The sequence below is a fragment of the Colletotrichum aenigma genome (assembly GCF_013390185.1).
Source record: "Colletotrichum aenigma strain Cg56 chromosome Unknown KSG_Cg56_contig03, whole genome shotgun sequence".
NCBI classification, from domain to species: domain Eukaryota; kingdom Fungi; phylum Ascomycota; class Sordariomycetes; order Glomerellales; family Glomerellaceae; genus Colletotrichum; species Colletotrichum aenigma.
Window position 1 is genome coordinate 5,771,831 of NW_023500909.1, and position 17,574 is coordinate 5,789,404.

Here is a 17,574-nt window from a genome sequence, read left to right on the forward strand (position 1 = left end):
TCGCATATTTCTTAATAGCAAAATATTAATTCAGATAATGTCTAAGCCCGATAGACTTTCCATCTCGCGGCATGTTCACCGCCAATACCTCTCTACGACCTTTGACAGGCGTTCAACGCCAGTATCGATCTGCTCCTTCTGTACAGCGAGTAATATCGTTAGCAAGTGGGGCCAAAATGACTCTTGAATGAGTTTGGACTATCTGTGTCTTTACTTACCGTCGGTGTTGCGAACGAAAAGCGGAAGTGCGCCGTTCGTGGGTCGGCACCTCGTGCCTTTGTTGTCGTCATGTCCGGCCCTTGCCACGCATGATAATAAGATCCCGGTGTCAGAAGTACGAGCTCAGTAGCCCACGCTTTCCATAACTCGTCCGCAAAATCTTGCTCGGCGTCTTTGCTGACGCCAGACTTTTCCATATCCATGAACTCATCAATACCATCAAAGTAGAACTTGCACCAGACGAACATGCCAGCACCAGGGTCCACGAAGCTGAAGACTGGTCGCAACTCTCCACTTTGTTGAGACCTTACACACGCGACGAGTCCCTGCGCCTGGGATACTGGTGACTTCGCGGCCGGGAGAACAACAAAGTGTGTGTGGAACGCGTCAAGTAGCCAGTCTCTCCTCTCACGGTACTGGAACTGGAGACTCTGAAGCCAGGTCAGATAGCCGTCAATGCCCCAGCGTCGGAGTAAGCCCAATACAAGAGCTTGGCTGAGACCTGCCGGGTCTTGTGTCTCAACTTCTGTCGCGCGGAGAAGACGTTCAGTGAAGACAGGGTTGGCCACGAAGTATCCCATGCGAAGGCCTGGGAAAAGGGTCTTTGAGAAAGATTCTAGGCGAATCACACGGCCTTGGACATCCATTGACAGAAATGTCGGGACCAGACTCTTGAGAAATTCCTTTGTCGGCTTGGGTTGGAATGCGGTTTCCTTCGGGGTAAGGTACCCGGGGAATTGCAAGAAATAGTACGGGTCGTCCTCGACGATGATGATGTCTGCGCACTGTGAGTTTTCGAATAACATCTGATGAGGTCTGCTCTTACCAAATTCAACACAAACGTCGTATATCTCCCTACGCCTCTGGGCTGAGATAGTGATACCGGTGGGGTTTGATCCCACGGAAACCAAGTAAAGTCTGCTTCTAGTCAGATCTCAAAGCCGAGACCTCAGTGCTGTTACTGGAAAAGAACGTACACTTTAGGTCTAGGGCCCCCTCTCTTCTCCTCGTCCCAGTTCTGGAGAGTTGATCGGAGGTCTTGTGACAAGATACCATCTGCATCGGCTGGGATGGGCACGGCCTTGATCCCAAGGGGGATCCACAGAGCCTGAGCCGAAGGATAGGTAAACTCCTCGACGAGAACAAAGTCGTTTTCTTCACAAAGAAGTCCGACAATTTTTGCCCAAGCGTTCGTATTTCCCGGATGCAGCAGACATTCGTAATCGCATGGAGGCGCATGAACCGTCTCAGTCAGCTCTTTGGCTAGTTCAACTAGCTGGCGGTTGCCGGCCCCAGAGCCTATCATGAAGTCAGATTTATGTTTCATTCCATTGATTGGAACTCGGGATTGGTTTTATACCATATTGCAAAAATTGAGACAACTCTAGATCGCCAGGCGATGCACCCCGGCCAAGAGTGAGACTCAGTATGTCCGAGTTCTCGGCCCCCACCTTGCGGTCTCCGGCGAGGGACGCTTCCGGAGTCAAACAGCTGAACTTGGCCTCTTCAAGCGGGAAAAGAGATGGATGAGGAAGTCCTATGGGCTTCTTCAGCATCAGAATGTCAATACCTTCACTGCGAATTTGAAATACCTCCAGCAAAACTAATCATCCCATCATAGCCCATAAACTTGATAATGTCTTTCAATGGCGAGGGGTGGCGGGCTTTGCTCTTGGCATTGATGTGGTGGGTTAGGTCCACGTTGGAAGGGACTCGGTCGATGCTGCCCATTTTGCCCGTGTAAGAGAGGATGGCTTGATAGACAGCGGTGCGGAACACTTTGTCTGAAGATAATTAGTAACTCGGGTACAGAATATGTTCATACAGCTGAGGTAAACCAGCGCTGCACTCGTGATCTATGGCTTCTTATCTAATCTCAATTTCACCATTCTCCATTTCCTTCCTACGGAACCTAGTAATTGCAATTTGTCTAGTCAACACCCTCAACGAGCTTAGGCGGGAAGTCTTCGGCCGGAGATCCGACCGAGCCACATGTCTTATCAGGAAGTCCCGCGGGCGATAGCGCACCTGCTGCCGCTATCGGCCCCGCAGCGGGACGGATGTCGGACCCTCGGAGACTAGATCTGTGACCGATGACGAGCAAGCGATATCATCACGACATCAGATCGAGCTTCCGTTTGATAACTAAACTTCGGGCGCTGGCAACGTTTTTTTTTTTGAACAGCCTCGAAAACCAAACAAAATATTTCCTGACCAAGATGGGCAACAACATTTCGTACCAGCAAACGCCGGTTGAGCTGAGCTTAGGGGACAAGGGCAAGATCCGCGGCCTTCAATTCGACGATAAGTCTCGCCGATTCACGGGCGTTCCCTATGCGCTTCCCCCGACCGGCGAGCACAGATGGCGCAAACCTCGACCACTACCGAGTTCATATTCGTACAGCAACGGCGGAGACAGCGCATACGATGCGACGAAATTCAAGGCCGTGTGTCCTCAGAAGGCCTTTCACGTCGTGAAACCTGATGGCCAGGGTGCTACGCACAGCGAAGACTGCCTCTTTGTCAACATCTGGACTCCAGTGTGCAAGGATGGCGAGGAGGACAAGAAGTGGCCGGTGAAGCTTTGGATCCATGGCGGCTGGTTTCAGATGGGAGACCCGTCTCAAGAGCCTGGCATGGATGCGACCGAGCTCATCACGACGGGCGGGCTCAACGCAATTGTCGTAGCCATTGGATACCGACTTAATGTCTTCGGCTTCCTGGCTGGCGGGGATCTTCTCCGAGAAAGCGGCGGCGAGGCGGGCGGGAACTTTGGCCTCTGGGATCAGCGGGTCGCGGCCGAGTGGGTGCGGGACAACATCGCGTACTTTGGCGGTGACCCCAACAACATTACCCTCGCCGGCCGCAGCGCCGGTGCATACAGTGCCGAGGCGCAGATGCTGTACGACTTCCGTAAAGCTGGCGACAAGTCCTCGCTGTACCGCCGCATTTTCATGGACTCCAACGCGATCCCTGCGCAACCCAAGTCCTTGGCAGATGTTCAAGGGCAGTTCGACGAGCTCTGCGAATACTTCAAGATTGAAAAGAGCCTATCAGGATCTGAAAAGCTCTCAGCCTTGCGCGACATCAGCTGGGAAGATCTTATCAAGGCAATCCCCCATTTGAAGAACCACACCTTCCGGCCCGTTACGGACGATATCTTTGTGCATTCGGGGATGATCGAATACCTGCAAAGCAAGGAGTTTGCCGACGAGTTCAGGAGCAGAGGATACAAGATTTTGATTGGCGAAGTGCGAAACGAAGAGACGCTGTACTCTTCATACAACGCTCCGACCGAGCCGACGTTAGACGCCCTCAAGCTACAGGTTTCGAATTACTATGCCCCCGATGTTACCGATCGAGCCATCCAGCAATACAAGTTACCGAAGTTGGACAAGCTGGAAGATTGGCAAAAGACTTTTGGTAAGCCACTCGAGGCCTGAAGTCATAGAACGTTTGCTGATATCGATGATTTTAGGAAACATTGTGTCTGACGGTCAAGTGCGAGCACCGTCTCGAGCTCTGGCTAAAGCACTAGTCGATAACGGCGTCAGCCTGCAAGATGTCTGGCGATACCACATCGCATATCGTTTGTCTTTCATCGATGAGAAGGTGGCACCTGCATCGTTTGGTGTCGCACATGCGATGGACAGGCCGATTTGGAAGTAGGAGCTACCACTAATTTGATGAACTTCCAAGTTTTGCGAGGGAATGAAGCTGACTTTGAACCCACTCAACAGTTTTGCGATTTGCCACGGGCCAACGACCACTGAAAGACAGCTGATGGAGGATTGGATCGGGATATTGGTTGCATTTGTCAACGATGACAACAGCTACGAGTTTGGCACCACCTCAGTTGATCAGATGAAGGTTATGACTCCAGAGGGAAAGATTGAGGTTCAGCCAGACGGCAGATGGGAGGAGCTGGTTAAGCTAGGAAATATCTTTGCAGGCAACTAGCATCCGTTTTAGAATTATCCAAGCCATTCAGGTTGAACTACTTTCTTCCCATTCTACGAACCGCGTTCATTCACGTTGATGCCACTGTCCCCGATCCCATATCAGAGACAACTGCCGAGCCGACCCACTAAACCTGAACACAATCGCGTGACATGTCACGTACAATTCTACTAAACATGCCAAAAAGACGAAAAGCTACACCAATAGGCCCCAGGCAGGCCACACGCGATAGCTCTGCGACGCGGTCAGTACATGACATAATGCGTGCATCAAAGAGTGTTAGTATATCCCACGGCATATCGCACGTAGCATGGATCGTATTAGTCATCAAATAGAATGGTATCTAATCTCATTGAGTTCATCGTGGTGTTTATACAGTAGTTGTACAATTTAATACATTCCTCCTCCATGTATGACACTTCTTTCCCTTATTTTGTTGTAACGTGGTCTGCTGTGTGCGCCGGTGGCATGTCCGAAACGCCTCCGTTGTTCGGGGCACCGTATCCGTACTGGCCAGGTGCAGCAGTGTGCGCATACCCGTAGCCTTGCTGTTGTCCGTAATCTTGCCCATAGTTGTAACCACCTTGCGGGTTGCCGTTATTCGGGTTGTAGTTGCTTGAGACCATGCTGGAGCGGTTGTCCCCGTAGTACTTTTGCATCTCCTTGTCGTAGTTGGCGCGCTGCCTCTTGTGGCGACGGAATAGGCAGAAGGCGAGGATTATCAACGCGATACCAACAACAGCTCCGATGACGATCGCGGCGATGATGCCACCGCCGATAACGCGGGCGCCGGTACGGACTCTGCTGCCGGACGAGCTGACTCTGCTGCTTGTCACTCGAGCAACGAGGTCGAGAGCTACTTCGCGAGCTTCGATGGGGAGAGAAGGCATGTTGAGTGCGGCTGACGTAGGGTCTCTCAAGGTTTGATAATGGGCGTTCGATTTCAAGGCTTTCAACCCCAACGAGTAGTCTGTAAATAGTAGTGTTTTGGTATTTCTTGATGCGGTGACAACAGTCTCCTTTCGTCTCAAACCCATGCCAGGACAGCGAGGACTTTATCTTTCCAACTAGGACGGGACTTTCTAGCGTTGCTGAACGTCATAGCCATCACGTCAGGCCAGCTGTGTGCCGGATCTCCCCCCAGGTAACATCACCGCCTCAATTAGTACCATACAAGTGCGCGATGAATGACATCGTTCGTGGCACAGCAGCAATTGGACTCGTCCGTTTCGGGGGATACGAGTGGCTGACTGGCCCCCAAGCCATTTAGTCTGGCCGGCTGTTGAGCAGGATGAACTGACCAGCAGGCATTAGAGAGGCGGGATCGACTGTTGATGTCATCAGTCTTACTGCCAAGCGGGATCAGCCATCCTAGCTAGCGTCTACCGTAAACCGCCTGTGGCACGCAGGGTAGGCAGCCACATTGACGGTTGGCGAATCCAGAAGCCGTCCAGAATTTTAGAGACAAATCGTGTTCTGGAATTTCTAGAAAACAGGAAACGGAGAGAAGTGCTTGAGCTCAGGGATGCTGATCGAAGCTGCATTCGGCCACATCAAATGCGATCAGTGAAGCCTTCGCTGGCTGCTTCCGATTCACATCATCGCACTTGGCCCGACCGGACCCTGAAAATCGATGAATTAGGGACATTTGGCGCACAATCGGTGACGATGATTTCGCCCGATAGGATAGAAGGCACGTCTCCCTTTGGTTGATCGCCCAGCCACATCATGTGCCACACATGTGGAAATCGTGCCCACTTAGTCGATCGACAGATGAGGCTGTGCTCACCGAGCTTCATGCAGGAAAGTATGGCGATTCAGTCGTAACTCGTCTCTGTGCGATCATACACCTGCGCAACAAACATACAGACTCCTCCAATTTTTACCTTCACATAATCGACTCATGTATTTGTCATGCCTTGGTTCAAGCTTTGGTGGTCTTCATTGATATTAGTGTCCACGATAGCAAAGGCTAGTCCCCATGCAACTGCGACACCGGGACCAAAGGGGATGGCCATATCCAGAGTCGCGACGCTAATAGCAGTTCGCCAGTTGCTGAGGAGATAGGACAGGTTGATCTCGAGACCGACAAGAAACAGGAAGAGGACGAGCCCGATGTTGGCTGCCAGTCGGAAGGGCGGCATGTGTCATCTCAATAATGCACTTCAACTGACTAAGCGGGATAGAGGTGGATTTGCGCTCGTAGTGCGTAGGTAAAACATTAAGCTTGAATGCCTGTCGGAAATCGGCCGAACACTGTCGCGACATCAGTTGGTCTCTTCAGTGGGACAACATATCAATATGGGACGACACCCAAGGCGCGACCACGTCAACGGGTTCGCCGATGCCACCCGAACCTTTGCAAGAACACCACCAAACAAAACATCCAAATGCCTCGGTCCGGAACGTGGAATACCTGGCTCTTACCCGATGCCGCTGCAGAACTCACTGTACCAGACCAGGACCTCATCCTGTGCTGAAAATTTTCGTTATGATCAACTACCGAAATGGATACCTTTGTGGGCCTCAACTGGCCATCACCACATTAATTAGCCCCGGCCGAGCAAGTTCGTCACCTCCGATGTGCCGCCGTAAGTGGCCCTTATTCCCCTCATTAATATCGGCCGCCAGACCCCTGCTCAGTCGCGGGGCCTAGCTGGGTCAAGATGATCTGATAAGATAATAAAGTATCTGTATCGCTCATCAACGTGGCATCCTGCCGCCGTCCATACAATCGCACCCTTGTCTTGAGCCTACTAGGGCCCTAAAGCACAAACAGTTTGCTGCAGAAAATTATTGCTTCTGTGGGAAAAGTGAGGGGAACGAGCGATAACGATTCCCGCACGCCACCAACAATCAACGCCATCCCATCCCATCCAATCTCACAGCACCACTCAATCGGATCCTACCCCGAGCCACGTCAAACCGAACCCCTCCTCTCTGCTGGATCAGCCTCTCGCGAGCTTTGGTCCGTTCTGCCCATACGACAGCAGCAGAAGCAATGGCGCCCGCGATCCCGCCAACGCGACGGTCGCGCAACGGCTGCATCGACTGCCGCCGGGCTAAGGTCAAGTGCGACGAGATCCGTCCGTCATGCGGTACTTGCGCCCGGCGTCGGCACGTCTGCCAGGGGTACAAGACGCCTGCCCCTACCCACTCGCGATCATCCAACGCGTCACTGCCGCCGTCTACGGACTCGTCTGGCGTCGCTGCTGGTGGCAGCGGTGGCAAGAGCGCAGTGGGAGCAGCAGCGGCGTCGCCAAAGACTCCGGCGAGCGAGGCTTCGGTGACCGAGACGATCGCCGTGGCAACCACCCCGGCGGAGGCTGAGTGTCGGCCGACGCTGGTGGTGGAAAGCCCGAGGATCTTCTCGCTCATCCCGCCTGGCACGGTGCCGCTCGGGGATCAGCCGCATTTTGAGGTCTACTTCAACAGACACCCCTTTGAGCTGCTGATTGGCCAGGAGTTTGTATGCGAGATGAACGCCAACGTCTTGATGATGTTGCAGCAAGATCCAGTGACGGTCGCAGACGCCGTGTCGGCGGTTGGCTACTCATATCTTGTGGGGATGGGAAACAACACCTCACAAACGCTTCTGCCGGTGCTAAATCGCAGGGCAAGAATACTTGCCAATTTGAGAAGCATGAAACCGTCGAGTTATTACTTTGAAGAAGCTCTCTTCTTACTTCTCGGTCTTTGCGCAATGGAGGTGAGTTCTATGCTCCGTGTGGGACGTTCTCATCCGACTGTGAATCTCGGATGGTGAACATGGATCGTATGCTCACAGGGTCCAGCTCGTTACTCTGGCGCAACCAGGACACCAGGCTACCATCCCTACTGTCCTGTCCAACGTGGCGTCTCTCATCACGCACCACGTTTCTGCTGGAGGAAACGTATCATCTATCGCGAGATATTACCTCCGCGCATTGGCCAGACAAGATCTCGTGGTCTCGCTCGTCCAGCTGCGCCGGCCCAAAGTGCCCACTTACGTCTGGCTCGAAGACGAGCCCAAGCCTGACCGACTGCTCGGCTACACCGTGACCATGATGCCTCTCCTCGAAGAACTCTGCACGCTGGCGGAGGAGGTTCGAGATCAGGTCCTTCAGACTGCTTTTACCAACTCTCTGCTGGATGGATCCGGGACCATCCCCACATCGGATGACACTTCGCCGCCTTCGTTGTGCCTCGACAGCTGGCTGAACGCGGGCTGCTCCGATACTCTTCTGCGAGCGGACTCCCTCCGCATGCGGCTGGAGGCCTGGCGCCCCATGATATCTGACAGCCTCTCGTTCCGCTCGTCGCGCAAGTTCCGTGCACAGGCTGCATGCTACCGAGCGGGGGCCCTCCTGTACCTGCATCGTCTCTTTAACCTCCCCAACTCATCCCCCACAGCAGACGCTGAGGCGTTAAGCAAGGCTCACGACGTGATGCTCTACACCAGCGGGCCGCCCGCGGAGACCAAAATGTTGCTGTGGCCCGTCTTCCTAGCGGCCTGCGAGATGTTAGATGATGAGGACAGGACTGCTGTGCGGGATGTGTTCGACTCGATAGGCACGCATCGAAAGACGGTCACCGTCGAGCGGACGCGGACGTTCGTCGAGGAGAGGGTGTGGAAAGCTAGAGATGCAGGCCAGGACTGGAACTGGATGGTGCTAGCCCAGCTTTATCCGGGAGAGTGTCTCCCTATTTAAGTCATCCAATGGTAGCGGCGTTCGGGACTGGATGGTGTTGGGCGTGGGACGTGGGAAATACTCGCCTAGTCGGCAAGTGGGAGGAGTCGTCTGCATTCCGGGCGAACCCTTATCTATCTACACTAATTCACGGGTCTCTTTGACGTTGAAATAGGCTTCTTTTGAGACGCACGTTGGTCATCGATACGCCCCGCGGCTCATCCGTTCCCGTACCCATTGTCTCGGATTCATCGAGATCGCGTGGGACTAGGTGAAATGCCGGACAGGCGTTGTTATCTATGCTATCACCAGAAGCTATCAGTGATCTGGGGATGCCAGAACATCGCCATGGATGTTGGCCAATCGACGATCTCAGAATATTCACGAGCGGGCGCATCCATGTTCGCTTTCTCGCATATCTCTCTACGCGGGCGTATTTGGACCCCGATTAACCTGTTGCAAGAAAGCCGTGCACTCTGCGCCTATCTCTCCATCTCACACCCCCTCTACTATACTACTACTAACCTACTTTTTAATTGTTTTATTACTACTAATATAATTAAATTTTTTTATATAGTAAAACCTAACTTTTTGTAAATATTTAATATTTTCTAAAAATATATACTTATATAAGTAATATTTTAATCTACTATAATGTATTTTTAGGACTAAGTAGCTACTTCTTAGATTTTCTCTTATTTATTTACTTTCTTCTCTATACTTGTCTAACTTATTTTTACTACTACTTTGTCTTTTACTTACTTTATTATTACTGTTATTACTAGTAAAGTTATTATGAGATTGATTTTAATAAATAAACTAAATTTAATACTCTTTTTACTAACTTTATAATAGTATAAGATTAAACTAAGAATAATAAGTATTAACTACCTCCTCTAAGTAACCTATATATTAAGTATAATAAGAATGTTAAGGTATTACTTAATAACTTCATTAACTTTAATAAGAATATATTAAATATCAAGATTACTTATATATCTACTTTTAAGTTTCTTTTACTCAATCTTGCTATTAATATCTACTTATAAAAAGACTTATAAGTAAAGTTAAGATAACTTAAATTAGCTCTTTCTATTTCCTTATTAATATGAAAGCTATATATGCCTCTTTTTTTTTTAACCCTTCTCTATATATTAATAGTAAGGTTTTTGCTATATAGTAGCTTTATATTACTAATTCCTTTGCTATATAAAGCTATTATAATATCTTTATTAAGAAGCGTATTATATATTAATACTATTACTACTTTCTCTCTAAGCTTAAGGAGTAGAAGACTAAGGGTGAAGGTATATATAGCTAAAAGATCTATAAGGCTTTTACCTATCTGATTTAAGCTAAAATTACTTAGTAGTATATTAATAATATATTAATATACTACTTCTTTATTAAAGCTATTGCTATTACTAAGCTTTATAACTATAAGATCTCTTATTTTAATTAAGTATATATATCTACTATATTAAAGTAGTTTGCTATTTTATAGATTTCTTTTAGCTATAAACCTTTTGAGGTCTACTACATACTTAGAGGCTTTAATAGCTGCTATAAAGTTATTAAGAAGGCTTTTGTTTTAGCTGGAGGTTACTAGCTAACTTAGTAAGTAGTATATAATACTAGTGCTAAGTAGTCCTAAGAAAACCTTAATTTACGTATAGTTAGTAGGAATCTTTATAAGGATATTTAAGTTAATAAAGTATAAGCTTTTTTGCTACTAAGCTAGCTGTGTTTTATATTAATATATTAATATTTAATAACGCTATAGTAAAAGAGAAGATAATAATAGTTTTATTCAAGCTTAACAAAAATCCATTAATCTTTTAGTATAATATAGTTATTTTGCTATAGTAGATGCTACTTATAAGATTAATTAGCTTAACTAGTAGTTATATATTATTATACTGTATAATATAAGAGGTATCTAGCTACTTATTGTCTATTTTGTTATTATTAAGGCTAATAGAGATATTATTATTACCTATTTACGCTAAGTTAAGTAATAGTATTAATAACGTAGTTATAAGTAGTATTTATATTACTTGATTACTAATAACTTTACTATTAAGTAATATGCTATTTATGAGGCCTTCTTTAGGCTAGAGGCTAGTAAGACTTAAATTACCTATTTATTCTGCTATGTTCACTATGAGAGAATCCTTAATTGAAACCTTAAGAGCTCTAAATATTAAAAAGCTTAGAAAGCCCTACTTAGCGCCCTAAAACTTTACTAAACTAAGTATAAGTATATAGAAGCTATTAAAAAAGCAATTAGTAGAGGTTCTAAGTTAAAATAAGATTATATATAGAAGAACTAGCTGTTAACTTATTGCTAGTAGGCTAACTATATGTATAACTACTCTACCTTATTACTATAGACTATATTAACTAATGCCTTTAAGTTATAATACTCTTCGCTTAAGCATAACTATAAGGCTTTAATAAGCTGTTTTTTATTATATAGTATTATTAAGCATATTAACTAACATACTTTACCAGTCAGCCGCATATATCAGTCAGCTGCACACTTTTCCTCATCTTTCGAACATCATATAAGTTTTTACAACCAGAACGTAGAAAATCAATTAGCTCTCATCAGCATCTGATTCACTAGACGATTCGACATCTTTAGAACATGTTTGCGTATTATGGCCTGTCTTGCCGCACACACTGCAACGCTATTGAGCCGACCGACCCTTCTTTGACAGACCCCTATCTTCACCTTCTTAAGGGGCTGGATGTTTCCTTTTGCCTTTTTCTTCTAGGATTAACCTGAGATTCTGCTATACTAAGTGCTCCTTTAAGCTGGATATATATCTTTTTAACTCTCTAGCGCTTAGTAAGCGTTATATTAGTGTCCTAAAGTGTGCATACTTAATCTATTAAAATTATAATTAAGTGTGCTATTACTTATACACTTTTTGCTAGCTACTTAACTCCTTTAATTATTAGTGTTAAAAGGCTTCCCTAATAGGCTGAGATCTAAGTTTTAATAAAGTTTAACTGTGAAAGCGTTTTATATTAGTTAGAGGGCGTTTATAACTATTAGGCTAATAGTGTTAAGGGATTAGTTGTAAGAGGTATAGGCGTCTATATATATATATATTAAGTTTCCTAATTATATGATTTACGCCCTATAGTAAAATATTAGCTTTATAGAAAGTAGATTTAATATTTTTATTTATAAAGATCTTATTATAGGCTTTATAGAAGGTAATAAAGAACTTAGACTTTGTAATATGGTTAACAGAGGATTTAATGAATAGGTTGATTTCATCCCTATATATATGTTTTGAAGGTGAGTATAGCGTAATATCTAATAGCTAGAGTAAGTGAGATAAATATAGAGGTATACTAATAGTTATAATATTATTCTGCTGATAGTATTTATTAAATTCAGCTGATAAATAGCTCTTATATGTATTAATTATGAGCATCTGATAGACACCTTTTGCGTGAGCCTAAGTATGCTTTTTGAAATGCTTAATCTAGTCCAGGCTAGTTTTATTATCAGTCTATCTATTAGTAGTTAGTTTAATTACTTAGTCGCCTAGAAAGCCTAATTCTATCGACTAGTTAGCAAGATAATGGGACCCTCAAATAATCACAAAAGGCAGGATACACTATCCCCTCAAATTAATACACTTAATAACTATAGCCTATTCATAATTGCTAGGCTGGACGGATTTCGCTTTTCTGCATCTATCAGCACGCATAACAACCATTAAACTAGTAATAACGCCCATTATGAAGCCAGTCTTATTGAAGTTATATAGATCCTTATTATTAATGCTGTATTTAGCCATTATATTGCCTAATAACGCAAACCACTTCAAAATAACCTCTAGGTCGTCTTAAAATGCCCTTTAATAATCATGTAGATAATTAAATATAGTCTTCAGAGTCAGCTGTAAGTCAATAAACCTCTTAGCCTAATGCTTCCCAACAGGCATCCTATTCTGCATCTACAGCAGAAGATTCACTATATCTTCCACACCAGCAAGTCACAGGGGAAATCCTCTAGAATCCTGCTCAATAACATATCGGAAAAGTGTTTTCTCTTTAATCAGATTAAGTTTATATTATTAAGGCTGGATATAGTTGCAGCGTAGTTAATTATTCATTCTGTCGCATAAGGTACTTTCGGGGATACTATATATCTTTGCAACGCCTCACATACAAAGTTTATAACCTAAAGCATATATCAATCAGATCGCCTCAATAGCAAGAATGATCTTATCTTCTTGGGTGTAAATTAGCATTACAGTTGTTGAGATATTGTCACGGGCTAGAGTCTGGATTGATATCTCCGGCTTCGCCGGAGCAGTTACCGAGATCCGGCTACGTTGGACCCACTATTCTGCCGCAGTACGCCGCCTAACCCGGCCTGCTTCACCGCTGTTAGGTGCCTACTCTTGTAAAGTCCTTTCTTCCTTCTTCAGCTTAGAATAGTCAATCGACGGCACCTCTATGTTGAACAAGCCTAGGGGCCAGCCCCTTACACATATTACGCGTTAAAGGTTTAAGTGGCTGGGAATAAAGCGCGTCATGGAAAAAGTGCGCGGCTGACTGATATGCGCGGCTGACTGGTAAAGTATGTTATATATTATTATTTTATTCTAATTATATTAAGCTATGCTATCCTAGCGTCTATAGAAAAACGCTACTAGAGGTTATTTAGTACTTAGCTTCTACTACTTCCTAGAATTAATATAAAAAGAATTACTATTAAGATTTATGAGGCTTATAAATTAATTAATGTTAGCATAGGTATAAGCGTATTTAGGGGCGTAATATATATGCCTATATAGTATAAGGTTCAAGATAGGCTTATGTTATAATAAAAGGTAATAATCTTAAGCATTTATAGGCATTTAATTATATAGATAATAATAAGAGAAGTGATATATTATAATAATTCCTATTAATATAGTTAGTAGGTTATATCCTCTAGTAAGGAAAAGTGAGGAGAAAGATAACTTAAAATATAACTTTCTAAACTGCTAATTATATAAAGTGCTTATATAACTATATATATTATGTAATTAATATTATAGTTATAAGTTATAATAAATAGAGTATTTTTATATAAAGTTTTATACTTTAAACTTTACTAGATTATTTTATATAGAATATTAAAGTAAGTAAAGTATTATTATTATTATTTTTATAAAAGAATGTTATATATTAATATCCCCCTTTAAAGTATATATAGTTAATTTATAGTATATAGGTTACTTACTTAATATATATATATATATCATAGGTATAAAAAACTTAAAAACTTTATAGGAAAAATAAGAAAAGTATTCCTATAATACATATGGTATATTTATAACTAACGTGGTTCATCAGTCAGCCGGCCAGACCAGTCAGCTGGACGTTTTTTCCCACATACACAACAACATCTAGTATTTCTCAACTACAACGCATTAAATCAACTATTAGTTGTCGCTATCAGAATCTCCTGAGGGTTCGACATCTTTAGAACAGGTTCGCACGTTATGCCCAGTCTCACCACATATACCACAGCGTCTCTAAGCTGGCTGGGCTCTCTTTGATGGACCCCCCTCGTCGTCCTCTTGAGGTGCTGGACGTTTCCCTTTTTGTTTCCCTTTAAGCAAAACCTGAGATTCCTCTATACTAAGTGCCCCTCTAAGCTGGACCCGCGTTCTTTTAGCCCTCTAGCGCTTAGCAAGTGCTATATTTGCATCCTCAAGGGTATAAAGCTGATCAGTCAAAATAGTGATTAAGTGCGCTATTACCTGCATACCCTTTAATAATTGCTTAACTGCAGTAATAATTAGTGTTAGTAAGCTTCCTTAATAAGTAGAGATATAACTTTTAATAAAGTTAGACTGTGAGATGGTTTATTATAGGTTAGAGGGCGTTTGCAACTGCTAAGGTGGAGGTGTTAAAAGGTTAGCTATAGGAGGTGTAGGCATCTGTAAATATATATTAAGCTTTTTGATAATATAGTCTGGGTCCTATGGTGAAATTCTAGCGCCTTAGAAAGCAGACCTAATGTTTTCCTCATTAAAAACCTTATTATAGGCCTAGTGGAAGGCAATAAAGAACTCACACTTAGTGATGTGATTTATAGAGGCTCTGATAAATTAGTTGATTTCATCACTATATATGCGTTTCAAAGGCGAATAAAGGGTAATATCTAATAGCTGTAGTAGATGCAATAAATATGCAGCCATACTGATGGTTATAATATTGTTCTGCTTGCAGTAATCGTTAAACTCAGCTGATAAATAGCTCTTATAGCTGTTGATAATAAGCATCTAGTAGACGCCCTTTATTTGGTTCTTAATATGTTTATTAAAGTGTTTAATCTAGTTAAGACCTATCTGATTATCTATCTATTTATTAGCAGTAGGTTTGATCACCTAGTTGCCCAGAAAACCTGATTCCATAGTCCAACCAGTAAGGTGATATACGCCTTTGACGATTATAAACAGAGGGATGCACCACCCACCTGAATTAACATATTTAATAACTATAGCCTATTTATAATTACTAGGCTGGACAGACTTTGCTTTGCTATATCGATCAGCATATATAACCACTATTAACGTAGTGATCATGCCTATCATAAAGCCAGTTTTATTAAAATTATATAGGTCCCCCTCTTAGATGCCATACTTAGCTATTATGTTGCGTAATAGCGCAAACCACTTTAATATAACCTCAGGATCTTCTTAAAGAGCCCTTTAATAATCGTATAGATAATTAAACTTAGTTTTCAGAGCAGGCTGTGGGTCTACAAACTGCCTAGCCTATCGCTTGCTAACAGGCTTGCTATTACAGGCTTGCAGCAGGAGATTAGCTATATCTTCCACACTGCTGAGGCGGAAAGGAAATCCTCTGGAATACTGTTTAATAACGTATTAGAGAAGTGTTTTCTCTTCGATCAGATTAAGTTTATATCGTTAGGGTTAAGCTTGTTCGCATCACAGTCGGTTGTTCATTCTATTGGCTAAGGTGCTCTTTAGGATACTGTAGGTCTTTGCAGTACGCAAAATGCTTAAGTTATTACCTGCAGTATGTGTCGATCAGATCGCTTTAATCGCAAGAATGACTTTGTCTTCTTAGGTGTAGATTGGCATTATGGTTGTTGAGATTTTATGGGTTAAAGGTTTAAGTGATTTGGACGTAAGAGTGTTTAGAAAAAAACGTCCAGCTGACTGGTCCGGCCGGCTGACTGATGAACCACGTTAGTTAATAGAATCAGGCTTTCTAGGTGACTAAGTGATTAAACCTATTACTAATAGATAGATAGATAATTAGGTAGGTCTTAACTAGATTAAATACTTTAATAAACATACTAAGAACCAAATAAAGGGCGTCTATTAGATGCTTATTATTAATAGCTATAAAAGCTATTTATCAGCTGAATTTAATAAATACTATCAGCAGAATAATATTATAACTATTAGTATACCTCTATATTTATCTCACTTACTCTAGCTATTAGATATTACGCTATACTCACCTTCAAAACATATATATAGGGATGAAATCAACCTATTCATTAAATCCTCTGTTAACCATATTACAAAGTCTAAGTTCTTTATTACCTTCTATAAAGCCTATAATAAGATCTTTATAAATAAAAATATTAAATCTACTTTCTATAAAGCTAATATTTTACTATAGGGCGTAAATCATATAATTAGGAAACTTAATATATATATATATATAGACGCCTATACCTCTTACAACTAATCCCTTAACACTATTAGCCTAATAGTTATAAACGCCCTCTAACTAATATAAAGTGCTTTCACAGTTAAACTTTATTAAAACTTAGATCTCAGCCTATTAGGGAAGCTCTTTAACACTAATAATTAAAGCAGTTAACTAGCTAGTAAAAGGTATATAAATAATAGCATACTTAATTATAATTTTAATAGATCAGATATATATACTTTAGGATGCTAATATAGCGCTTACTAAGCATTAGAGAGCAAAAAGGATATATATCCAGCTTAAAGGAGCACTTAATATAGCAGAATCTCAGGTTATCGTAGAAGAAAAGGGCAAAGGGAAACATCCAACGCCTCAAGAAGGTGAAGATAGGGGTCTGTCAAAGAAGGGTCGGTCGGCTCAACAGCGTTGCAGTATGTGCGGCAAGACAGGCCATAATACGCAAACATGTTCTAAAGATGTCGAATCGTCTAGTGAATCAGATACTGATGAGAGGTAATTGATTTTCTACGTTCTGGTTGTAAAAACTTATATGATGTTTAAAAGATGAGGAAAAGTGTGCAGCTGACTGATATATGCAGCTGACTAGTAAAGTATGTTATTATTATTATTATTATTATTATTATTATTATTATTATTATTATTATTATTATTATGTTAGTTAATATAGCTTTACTTAAAAGCTTAGTTAATATATCTATAATATTAGACTTTAAGTTTATATAAAATCATATATAATTATTATTTATTAAACATTCTCTAATAAAGTAACAATTTATATTAATATACTTAGATTTCTTATGAAGTTTAGGACTTTTAGCTGCTAAATTATCTATAAAAACCTTAAGCTTATTAATAAGTTTAAAGCTTAGATTAATTAAATTAAAATTATAACTATTATATAGATATAAAGTTTCTTTTACTATCTTAGTTCAAGCTATATATTTAGCTTTATAAGTAGATAGAGTTATTATTTTATATTTTATAATACTAT

General features: G+C 42.6%; 4 protein-coding genes across 4 annotated transcripts; 2 read left to right on the forward strand and 2 right to left on the reverse strand.

The window, feature by feature from the left end:
* Positions 1 to 75: 75 nt before the first annotated feature.
* On the reverse strand, positions 76 to 1,950 carry CGCA056_v005529 (Aromatic amino acid aminotransferase; the record flags this gene model as incomplete). Its single annotated transcript, XM_037320781.1, has 6 exons — positions 76 to 138; positions 219 to 997; positions 1,046 to 1,137; positions 1,197 to 1,518; positions 1,580 to 1,756; positions 1,812 to 1,950. The coding sequence occupies 6 exons, from the start codon at positions 1,948 to 1,950 to the stop codon at positions 76 to 78; spliced, it is 1,572 nt and encodes a 523-aa protein (XP_037180701.1).
* A 488-nt stretch (positions 1,951 to 2,438) lies between these two features.
* Positions 2,439 to 4,179, forward strand: CGCA056_v005530 (putative esterase/lipase; the record flags this gene model as incomplete). The annotated part of the gene is made up of 3 exons (XM_037320782.1): positions 2,439 to 3,642; positions 3,698 to 3,884; positions 3,960 to 4,179. The coding sequence occupies 3 exons, from the start codon at positions 2,439 to 2,441 to the stop codon at positions 4,177 to 4,179; spliced, it is 1,611 nt and encodes a 536-aa protein (XP_037180894.1).
* A 428-nt stretch (positions 4,180 to 4,607) lies between these two features.
* On the reverse strand, positions 4,608 to 5,069 carry CGCA056_v005531 (uncharacterized protein; the record flags this gene model as incomplete). Its single annotated transcript, XM_037320783.1, has 1 exon — positions 4,608 to 5,069. The coding sequence occupies one exon, from the start codon at positions 5,067 to 5,069 to the stop codon at positions 4,608 to 4,610; it is 462 nt and encodes a 153-aa protein (XP_037180812.1).
* A 2,111-nt stretch (positions 5,070 to 7,180) lies between these two features.
* Positions 7,181 to 8,870, forward strand: CGCA056_v005532 (Transcriptional regulatory protein moc3; the record flags this gene model as incomplete). The annotated part of the gene is made up of 2 exons (XM_037320784.1): positions 7,181 to 7,888; positions 7,974 to 8,870. 2 exons carry the CDS (start codon positions 7,181 to 7,183, stop codon positions 8,868 to 8,870), a joined length of 1,605 nt encoding a protein of 534 aa, XP_037180896.1.
* Between the last annotated feature and the right edge of the window lie 8,704 nt (positions 8,871 to 17,574).